This window comes from Corvus brachyrhynchos, unplaced genomic scaffold, assembly GCF_000691975.1.
Source record: "Corvus brachyrhynchos isolate BGI_N302 unplaced genomic scaffold, ASM69197v1 scaffold26, whole genome shotgun sequence".
Lineage (NCBI taxonomy): Eukaryota > Metazoa > Chordata > Aves > Passeriformes > Corvidae > Corvus > Corvus brachyrhynchos.
The window spans coordinates 4302973-4313069 of NW_008239324.1; the positions used below are offsets into that span (position 1 = coordinate 4302973).

The 10097-nt window shown below is 55.7% G+C and overlaps 2 protein-coding genes and 1 long non-coding RNA gene across 4 annotated transcripts in view; 1 reads left to right on the forward strand and 2 right to left on the reverse strand.

The window, feature by feature from the left end:
• Window positions 1–6: 6 nt before the first annotated feature.
• Window positions 7–4186, forward strand: DOK4 (docking protein 4). 2 transcript variants are annotated; one of them, XM_008638718.2, is made up of 8 exons: window positions 7–108; window positions 986–1093; window positions 1330–1444; window positions 1541–1660; window positions 1750–1939; window positions 2249–2387; window positions 2479–2602; window positions 2696–4186. In XM_008638718.2, exons 1-8 carry the CDS (start codon window positions 43–45, stop codon window positions 2818–2820), a joined length of 987 nt encoding a protein of 328 aa, XP_008636940.1. In that variant the 5' UTR covers window positions 7–42; the 3' UTR covers window positions 2821–4186. The 2 variants fall into 2 exon arrangements, with proteins under 2 accessions (XP_008636940.1, XP_017596433.1); XM_017740944.1 differs by lacking the exon at window positions 986–1093.
• A 1264-nt stretch (window positions 4187–5450) lies between these two features.
• Window positions 5451–10097, reverse strand: part of POLR2C (RNA polymerase II subunit C) — a 5271-nt gene continuing 624 nt past the window's right edge. Inside the window, exons 4-7 of the mRNA XM_017740796.1 lie at window positions 9383–9434; window positions 8749–8917; window positions 6631–6705; window positions 5451–5961 (exon numbers count right to left, since the gene is read on the reverse strand). Coding sequence (XP_017596285.1) covers window positions 5817–5961; window positions 6631–6705; window positions 8749–8917; window positions 9383–9434 — 441 coding nt within the window. The 3' untranslated portion in view covers window positions 5451–5816. The remainder of the gene's footprint in view (window positions 5962–6630; window positions 6706–8748; window positions 8918–9382; window positions 9435–10097) is intronic.
• Window positions 7663–8742, reverse strand: LOC108448336. The gene is made up of 2 exons (XR_001864188.1): window positions 8189–8742; window positions 7663–8111 (listed from the first exon to the last, which is right to left on the reverse strand). It is a non-coding gene; the product is annotated as an uncharacterized LOC108448336 (long non-coding RNA).

Here is a 10097-nt window from a genome sequence, read left to right on the forward strand (position 1 = left end):
CCCCCCCTCCCAAAATATCCCCTACCCTATCGAGCCATCGCCATGGCGACGAATTTTAACGACATCATCAAGCAGGGCTATGTGAGGATGAAGAGCAAGAAGCTGGGGGTGAGTGGGGATCTTGGGGAATGGGGGAGTGTGGGGGAGAACACCCATGGATTTGGGGTGCTGGTTTCCCTGTGAGGTGACGTGGCCAGGTACCTCTTGCGGCATCCTGTGCCCCTGTTTTGGGGTTGAATAAGCAGCATTTTGGGGGCTGTGGTGGCAGAGGAGTGGGGGATGGCAGGGAGAGGCCACTTGTTGGTACCCAAATCACCCAGCAGCCCCAGGGGTCCAGCTCCTGCACCGGCCGGATCCTGCACCGAGTAACACCCGTTCACCTGTCCCAGATCACCCAGGGTGTGGGGGATATTCCTGAGCCCTCCCTTACCCCCGTGCCTCAGTTTCCCTGCACACACAGTTTGGCGTCGGGGATGCTCCTCACCGGCAGAGGTTGGAGCTGCTGGGTGCAAATTAGGGTGGTGTGGGACTGCAGCACCCATAGGTGGGGGGTCAGGGGGTTTGGTCGCCCATCTCCATGGCTTGGAGCCGGCAGCAACGAGCATGCTGGGTAATTTCATGCTAATTAGGGAGAACAAAGAGGGAGCGGGCTCGAGTGGGGGGGACATGCCCGGGGACGGTGGCCCCACCACCCTCAGAAGCAGGGGCTGTAGGAGAGGGGACGGGGAAATGCCAGAACAGCGGTCCCCTTGAGAGCTTTGTCTGTGTTCATTAATTAAGCTCTGTAATTAGCACTGGCGGGGGGTGGGGGCAGATGATGGCAGCCTCGCCATATCCCTATCGCCAGCATCGCCTCCTGTCCCCAGGCCAGCAGGGTCAGCAGAACCAGGCACGGGTCCTGGGGATGGGGACAGGGGGACGTGGGGATGTGGTGGGGACAGGGACCCCCAGGGGCCCCGAGCAGCCGCCGCTGTCTGTCCGGCAGATCTACCGCCGGTGCTGGCTGGGCTTCCGCAAATCCTCCAGCAAAGGGCCCCAGCGCCTGGAGAAGTACCCGGATGAGAAGTCGGCGTGCCTGCGTGGGTGCCCCAAGGTGAGGGGCTGCGCTGGAGGGGTGCTGGGGTGCTGCCCGCTGCTCGCGGACCCGTGCCAGAGCAGGTCCTTCTTTGCCGAAACTTGCTGGGTGGCTGTCCCCATGCGCTCCGGAGGGGGATGCAGCTGGCTCTGGGTGCAGCAGGGAACAGGGGCTGGGTGCAGCGGGTGACAGGGTCTGGGAGCAGCAGCTGGGGTCTGGGTGCAGCCCTCGGTGACCCCTTAACTCCTCTGCAGGTCACCGAGATCAGCAATGTCAAGTGCATCACGCGGCTGCCCAAGGAGACCAAGAGACAGGCGGTGGCCATCGTTTTCACCGACGACTCCGCCCGGACCTTCACCTGCGACTCAGGTACGGGGCAGCGCCCAGGGAAGCTGGGCTGGGGGTGTTGGGTGGGGCACCCCGGCGTGGCCAGGGTCGCCCAGGGGCTGCCGTGGTGTCTTGCAGAGCTGGAGGCGGAGGAGTGGTACAAGACGCTGTCGGTGGAGTGCCTGGGCGCCCGCCTGAACGACATCAGCCTGGGGGAGCCCGACCTGCTGGCGCCCGGCGTGCAGTGCGAGCAGACGGGTGAGCGCGGCGGCGAGTGCTCGCCCGGGGCTCCGCCTCGCTGCACCCCCCGCAGATTATTTTATTTTCTATTTTTTTCCTGTCTCCAGACCGGTTCAACGTGTTCCTCCTCCCCTGCCCCAACCTGGACGTTTATGGCGAGTGCAAGCTGCAGATCACCCACGAAAACATCTACCTCTGGGACACGCACAACCCCCGGGTGAAGCTGGTCTCCTGGCCCCTCTGCTCCCTGCGCCGCTATGGCCGCGATGCCACCCGCTTCACCTTCGAGGCTGGACGGTGAGAAGTCACCCTTGCTGGGACAGGGATCACCACTGTGTGCCTTCGTCCAGCTTGGTGCTCCAGGCAGTGGCATTGCTGGCATCATCACAGGCTGGCCTGAGGCTGGGGTGGTGGCCTTGGCCTGTACAGTGTGCCCGTGGCAGGGGGGGCCTGGAGCTGGTTCTGGTCCCAGCTCAACACCATGAAGGGGACATAGGAACAGCTCCAACAGTGTGGGAGCTGTACCAGCTGCCACCTGGGGTGGGGTTTTTTTTATCATCCCTTGGCTTGAAGACCCTGGTGACATCCTGTGCCACATCCCCGTAGGATGTGCGACGCAGGAGAAGGTCTCTACACCTTCCAGACGCAGGAGGGCGAGCAGATCTACCAGCGCGTGCACAGCGCCACTTTGGCCATCGCTGAGCAGCACAAGAGGGTCCTGCTGGAGATGGAGAAGAATGTCAGGGTGAGCTCCAGCCCACGCTAAGGGGGGGACACAGCTGGGGGAGACTCCAGGGGCCCTGTGTCACCCTCCTCCCCCCTCTCATCCACTGCAGCTGCTGAACAAGGGCACTGAGCACTTCTCCTACCCCTGCACCCCCACGACCATGCTGCCCCGCAGTGCCTACTGGCACCACATCACCGGCTCCCAGAACATGGCCGAGTCCTCCAGCTATGCCGGTGAGTGTCCCCACCCCACCCCGAGGAGCTGCTGCTCCCCCAGCCCCTGGAGCTTTCCCCACCAGGTGAACCCATCCTCTGCTTTGTCCCCAGGAGAGGCGTATGCAGGTGCCCAGGCCAGCTCGGACACCGACCTCCTCAACAGGTTCATCTTGCTGAAGCCAAAGTCCTCCAAAAGCGACAAGCCTGAAGGCAGGGAGCCCACATCGTCCCCGTGAGCTGGTGTAGGGGGACTGTGGCAGCGGTCCCCTTTTTCTTCTCCAAGGGGTGGCAAGGATGAAGGCAGCCACCCCTCAGAATCCCCCAGGAGACCGAGCTGGGGCACCTCCGTGCCAAGACCTTGGGAAGCAGGCACTGGCTCACGCCCTGGTCTGGCGTTAGTGGAGGCGATGGCTGGCTCAGCCTCAACTGACTTCAAATATATATTGAATATCCATATTGTAAGAGATATTTCCTTCTCACATGAATGCAAATGTGGTGGCTGCTGAAGAGCCCTTGGGCAGATGTCCAGAGGTTTTTGACTCTCGGGGATCCAGCTGGGAGGTGAAGAGAGTTGGGGGGGTCAAGAAATTCAGAGTCTTCTGCATGGCAGGAAGGCTGGAGCATCATTCTGCCATGGCCATGGAGCAGCATTGGAGGATGCAGCTGTGCCAGGCTGATGGTGCAGGGTCCCACCCCCCTATGAAGAGTGGGGTGCTCCTGAGGACACCCTGCCACCCCTGAGCTGATTTTTGCACTTCAAGCTATTTAAACACTCGCTGTAGAATTGAGATGTCTCAGGAGAAACTGGTTTTCCTTCCAGGGGGGTTGGCTGGGGTGAGTGGCCGGGCAGAGCTGAGCTCCCCGGCTTCTCCCACCCAAACACTCCTCACTCCTCCCACAGCTGTGCCCCCCTGCCGTGCCCCCAGTTTATCTGCTGGTGGGCAACCATGGGACTGGTTTTGGCCAGTAGCATCTGTCTCTCAAGGGGCAGCTTTGCGGATACGAGAAGCCCCAGGGCAGAGAAACCCATGCTGATGAGGAGAGAGCCACATTCCTCTGTGCATTCCCATAGCCCTCACTCCCTCCTCACCCACTGGGGTTGGAACTGGGCTTCATGTGCTGAACTTAAAAGCAATTGATTTTTTTCTAGTTCTCCTATTTATTGACCTCCTTTAGAAGGGCTATCTTTTTATTGCCGTGCAAACCTTGGTGTTTCTTTGGAGTCCTCTTCCGTCTGGGTTGGATGCTTGGTGGTTTTATTTCTGCCCTTTAAAGCTCCAGGTCCATGTGTTGGGCACAGGGAGTGTCGTGATGTGGGAATCTGTGGTCTGTAAATACTGTGTTTCAGGGTGGTGTAGCTTGTGGCTGAGGGGACATGGGGACAGAGAAAGGCTGCTCCTCGCAGCATGGCTGGGCACAGAGGGGCTCTGGGACCCCAGCACTGCCCAGCAGTGTGTCCCCCCTGGGGTGAGAGGTGGAACTTGCTCTTTTTCTGGCTACGCACCTCATCTGGAAAAGATTTAACATTTGTTACCAAAAATGTTTGGGTTTTCTGTTTTTTAAGGAGTTGCTCAATGAATAAACAACCCTTATCCACATCCACCCTTCCTGTTTGTCTGTTCCATCCAAGCGCGCTCGGGAAGCGCAAGTGGGAGTAGTGCCTGCCAGAGAGAAAAATGCTGATGGGGGGAGATTTCCTGAGGTTCCTGGCAGCAGGCTTGGCTCAGGGCTTTGTTCTGCCTCCAGCCATGGCCAGGCCATTTCAAGTGAAGCCCTAAAACCACTGGGAGAGGAAGAAGGGTGGAGCGAGTTGCCACTCTTCATCAAACAACCCGGAGTGGAACAGCATGCCAGCAGCCCACTGTCACCCTTGCCTCCAGCTCCCCGGAGCTCCAGGGATGTGCCAGGGCGGTGGTGGCTCCAAGTCCCCACGTGAAGGTGTTTCAAGGCACACCATCTCCCAGCTCTCCCAGAGCTGTGCCAGGTAAGTTATCCATGCCATGACTGCCTGGCAGCACTGGCCTCAAGGTAAGACAGCCACGCCAGCCAGCGCAGTGACCCCTCCAGGGACGGGGACACGGGGACCCATGCTGCAGCCAGCTCTGCCATGGGAAGGAAATGGAAGCAGCAGCCTGGAGAGGAAGGCAATGCTGACATGGGCTGCTCTCCCCAGCTCAGCATGACCCTGTCACTACTCCCTGAACTATCCCCATCCACAGCGGGATGAGCACAGGGGCACACAGGCCTTCCCCTCCCTCCCAGCCTCCACGGTACAGGAGCTGCGGGTCTCTCCAGGAAAGTGTCACCAATAAGCTCATCCCAAGCCATGCTGGGCACTGATGGAGGGGAGGAGGAGGGGTGACAAAGGCCATTGCTGGAGCCTTTCAGCCACTGCCAGGGGGGTCAGGGCATGGGATCTGCACCAAGCTCTAGCCCAGCATACACTGGGGGCTGTGGGCACAAAGAAGGGTATCAGCCAGAGGCCATTACTGACAGACCCCGTGCCACCCAGCTCCTCAGAGAAAGGTTATACAGCACGGGTGGAGCCTGTTCCTGAGGAGTCTGTAAGTACAGCTTCACCTGCCTGGCCCAGCTGAGCTCCCCTACAGTGCTGCCTTCTGCAGCAACTCACCCACCCCAGCCTCAAACATCTGCTTTAAAAGCAAGCCCGGATCAATGAACGACGGGCTGCCTGCAGGAGGGGTGCTGCTCTCCTCAGGAGATAATGTCACAAGCAGCAATCAGCATCAGTGAGCAATGCTCCCTCCAAAGCAGATCTCATTAAGTTAATGTCTATTGGAGAGAAGTAAATGATGTGACATCTCCTCCAGCAGCCTCGGATGAGCTTTCAGGGATGACAGAAAAATGTGGGGGTAAGGCTTTATTCAGCACAGTAAAAAATGGACATGTAAATAAAGCAGGGTTGTGTAACAAAGGTACACGCTTCCCGATCCCAAACACCACATGGCCAAAATCCAGCACCAGAACCAAAACTCTGGGATCACTTAGAAACAAAGCCTGCCCCAGCTAAGATGCTCACTGACTGGTTCCCTTCCTGTTTTACCCTACACATCACAATGGCTTTCCCTGGGAAGGAAGGCCAGGGAAGAGGCGTCACCAACCAGGTGCTGGGCCAGGAAAGGCAGAGGGAGATGGTGGGGAGGTAAAAGCCTCTCCCTAGATCTCAGCCAGGCATCACTCACAGCTCAGCACTCTCTTGCAAGGAGCCACCTCAGTTGATAGTGAGGACGTCACTCTGGATCTCGTGGCTCAGCTGTGTCTGGAGATCGCTCAGTTTCTTCTTGAGGCCGGACAGTGCAGACAGGACGATGGTCTCGGGGCGCAGAGAACCGCAGGACTCCACGTTGTAATAAAACCTGAGGTTACAATGCAAGGGGTTAAGTCACCATCTGCTCTGCAAGGAGGTGCACATTATTTCAGCCATCCATGCCCACAGCAGGGAGATCTGCCTGGAATCCCAACCATCATCATCATCATCATCATCATCATCATCATCATCATCATCATTCACCTCCCAAGCAGGGTACAGCCAGTGCTGCCCCTCTACAACCATCACACCAACACTCACAACTTCATGGGCTGTAAGAGCACTTCTGATATTGATTTCTGTTCAGCACTGTGACCTGCAAGCCACCACAGAGCCCCAGGCCAGGGACTAGGGCTGGCTGAGGCACTTTTGCAGTGTAAGTAACACCAGCAATCAGAGCGTGAGACACACACAGGTGAATGAATACCTTAAGCCAGGGTATTTCCCCCACAGGCCTCACACTCCACCGAGTGTGCACCACCCTACCTGGCAACACAAACTCAGGAGTACTGTCTAGTATCTCCCAGAGGGGAAAACCTGCCAGACCTGGGCATATCACCACTTAACACCAACTCCTGCCCTGCTTTTCAGGGAATGTCAGCTCCCTGGTCTGGCAATTTCAGCACAAAGTAGACACTCCTCTATTAATGAGAGCCCGTGAGATGCACCCAGCCAGTCACCCCATCTTCCAGCTGCAGCACTGCATTCAGTTCCCTACCTTTCTGGCTTCCCATTGGGGTCATAGGGAGCCTGAGCATCCTCGTCATCGATCTCCGAGTACTCACTCTTGGGCCTGGAATCAGAGAGCAGGAGAGGTTAGCACAGAGCCCCTGCTCCAGCCTGGTCCCACAGAGCCCAGGCACTCAGTTTGGCCCCAGAGAGCAAGCTCTGGGGCTCACATCCAGCACACAACAGGGTGGTTATCAAACAGCAAGTTACAGAAAAGAGCTGTCTCACATTGCTCTTTCTGGCTCCTCATTAATGCCACAGAGTAATCCAGCAGCACTGCAAGAAGAGGATCAGCCCTGCTATGCCCAAACTCATCAAGCCCTGCACTGTGGCTCATAAACCACCTACACTGGTACAAACAATCTGGCAGCTGCTCACAGTGAAGGGATATCAATTCCTGAAGGGACTGTGTTTATGGAGCCTAGATGCTTTTATGGAGTAATGGACCTTGGGTTATCTTTTCTTTCTACTTTCCACTGGGCCAGGAAAGCAATGGAATACTCCAGTACTCAAGTCTGTGAAGCCCAGTTGGCTTGAACCCAGCAGGAAAAAAACCTCAGACATCAGCTGCATCAGTGAGCTCCATCCTGATGTCCTGTGCCTCCACTCCTCTACCAAAATCACTGCAATACCTGTGTGTCACATCTTTCTACCTGCTGCATCCCTTGGTTTATAGAGCACCACACCAGAGAGACTGTGTGGAACCCCTTAATCCGTGTAAGAAAACCCAGAGCCTTGAGCTGTCTGAGAAGCCAGCACAGAAAATCCTGTACCTACCAAGGTCTCCCACTGGCCTTCCTCTGCCCTTCTGCAATGCCCAGAAACACTGATCCCAGCACCCTGTAATCAGCTGCCTGAAATAAAACTGTATTTTTCAAACAAACCCTCTGCCTTTACAAACCACTGAGAGAGATGAAGTGTTAATTAATGGAGTTGGGATTTCTTGTTACTTGCAGAACCACCCATGACCAAAACAGTGCAGAGGTTTCCACCACCCTGACAGCTGTTTGGAGAGTCTAGCTGTATGCCAGTGTTCTGCCAACAGCCTCAAAAAGCAACTACCATGAAAAACTAAACCAAAAATCATAGCTAGCCTTGGTCAGCAGAAGCCTTTGGCTCTGTATTGTCTTCATAGGGAGTCAGATGAACTTGGAAAGAGAGACATATCGTCAAGAACTGGCAGCTCCAATATCAATCCTCTTGTGGGATTTTTCCAACTTTTACATATATTTTGTCTAGAACTTCTCAAAAACTGTTTCCTGGTGTCCTGTTGTATGCCACACCAGGCTCCTGAGCCTGCAACCCATCAATGCTTACAGCAGCACATCCACTACCCTGCCCGGTCCCTGCTCTCAACCTGCCTTGCCTGAAGCACCTGGTTCCTCGCTATGCTCCTGGCTCCAGCGTGCTCAGTGGCAGGATGTCTGCTACGTGATCACTGGGATACAGAGCCAGGAGCAGCTCAGGTACCTGTTCATGAAAAGTGATGATGGATAAAGGCCTTGCCCATCCAAAGCAGGGCAGCAGCTTTCCAAATGTAAACTCACGTCACTTTTGGATGAGAAGCAGCATGCAACTTGTGCAGAATGGTATTTCAGAGGAGAGGAAAGGGCCAGAGAGGGAAACCCTGCCAAAGCTCAGGCTCCAGGAGTGAGGAGATGTATGGGTTAAATCAGAGCCATACTGGGCTTCGTTAAGCCAGGCTGAAAAATCAGCCTTGCAACCCAACCTTCCACTCTTTGCTCTCATAGCAGCTTCTTTCTTCTCATATGGATCTGTTCCTTCCTCAGACCTTACCTGACCTACAAAACACTTGCACAGGGAAGATCAGCAACAAGTGGTGAAAAAGGGCATAAAAGCAAGGTAAACCAGCAGTGATGGTACGTGAGGGAGGACAAGAGATGACCACAAACCAGCCCACCTTGTGTGCAGCTGCAAACAAGCGACTGGCCTTGCTACCCAAACGCAGGAGCCGAGTCTGTGCAAGGGGATGTGGCAGGCACGCTCCCCATCACTTACTGACCCAAATTATCCCCAGGGCTGAAGAGTAAGTTGTTGGCTGCTGGAAAATCTTTCCCAGTCCCTGCAGACAGACACCAGGACATACCACTCCTCTGGTTTGGGGTACACCGTGTGCCTCAGAGCGTTGTCGGGGTCGTACTCGAAGGCCACGCCGGCCGTGGGGTTCCACTTGGCATGTTCCTTGCCAAAGCCCTTCTTGGCATAGGCTCGCAGCCGCAGCTCCTGCCCCTTGCGCAGCTTCACGATCAGGATGTCTGGAAAAGCACACACTGGTTTGAGAAGGCTGCAGAGGAGAAATGAGTGTGCAGGATCACACTGCAGCAAAGGCAGATTTTTGGTGTCCAGGAAGATGTCACCAGCATCCAGGGTTTGCTTGGATTTTTAGAGGGGCTCAGCTGTGTCCCCAGAGCAACTAAGTAAAAAGGAGCTGCACAGGCCCCCAGGGAACAGCCAACATCACATCATTTCACTTCTTTGCTGTCTGTAAGCTCTCACAAGGAGAGACAGAAGCACCCTCTGACTTTAGTTCTGGGACAATCTGTAAGTGGCATTAAGACAAAACACTACCCCACTGATGCAGTGACACCAGCAGCTCAGAAGTATCCGATTTATGGCTGCCTTATGGTTGCACAGCTAGTAAAGGAAGAATGAGTTCAAAGAACCTGAGAGAAAAGTTAATTTCCTCCTTCAGCTCTTATTCCCAGTGACCCACCACTCACCATCCTGCTCCACGTAGTCATTGGGGTCGTTGTCTCTGCTCCGAGATGTCACCTGCAGCAGCAGAACAAAAGCAAGCAAATTATGACAAGATCAGCTTGGATGAGTGCTCCAGCCCTGCACAGCACATCTGCTCGATTCCCAAAGTCACTCCCACAGCTGCCGTAGATGACACACAGCACTCAGAGCACCTCAGCCAAAGGCAAGTAACAGACAGCAGGCTCCAGATGGGCTTTACCCAGGCAGACACCGTCACCAGCAGGAGCAGCCTCAGGTTGTGGTGACATCTGGATCCACCTCAACAGTGTATTAGAACATTCTCTGTAAGTCCCTTTGCATCTGTCCCACTTTGGCACCACCAACCCTCCCCAAGATGACCGCACAGGAGCTGTTTGGCAGCACTGCCCTGGCCCAGGCTCCTCACACTCTGCCATGCTGAGAGCCAAGAACCAGCAAGCCAGAGGCCTGTCAAGGGGCAGCCAAGGATTTTGGGATGAGGGTTGCAGGATGAGGCCATACTGCTCTGCACCCCATCAGACAGCAAGTGAAAGACAACACAGCAGAGATGAGGAGGACACTGGCACACACGCTGCTTCTGCAGCTATTCCTGCTTTGCTCTCCCACTACAGTTTAAGTGGAGCTTTGGGCGATGTGAAACATGCTCAGAGGCCTTGCTGTGTCTACATTCCATGTGTTTGCTACCCTGCCTCAGCAGGA

Coding starts and splice junctions, on each gene's coding strand:
- DOK4 (XM_008638718.2), top strand. CDS start 43: ATGGCGACGAATTTTAACGACATCATCAAGCAGGGCTATGTGAGGATG. Junction 1,445..1,540: donor GACCTTCACCTGCGACTCAG/GTACGGGGCAGC, acceptor GGTGTCTTGCAG/AGCTGGAGGCGGAGGAGTGG. Junction 1,940..2,248: donor TTCACCTTCGAGGCTGGACG/GTGAGAAGTCAC, acceptor ACATCCCCGTAG/GATGTGCGACGCAGGAGAAG.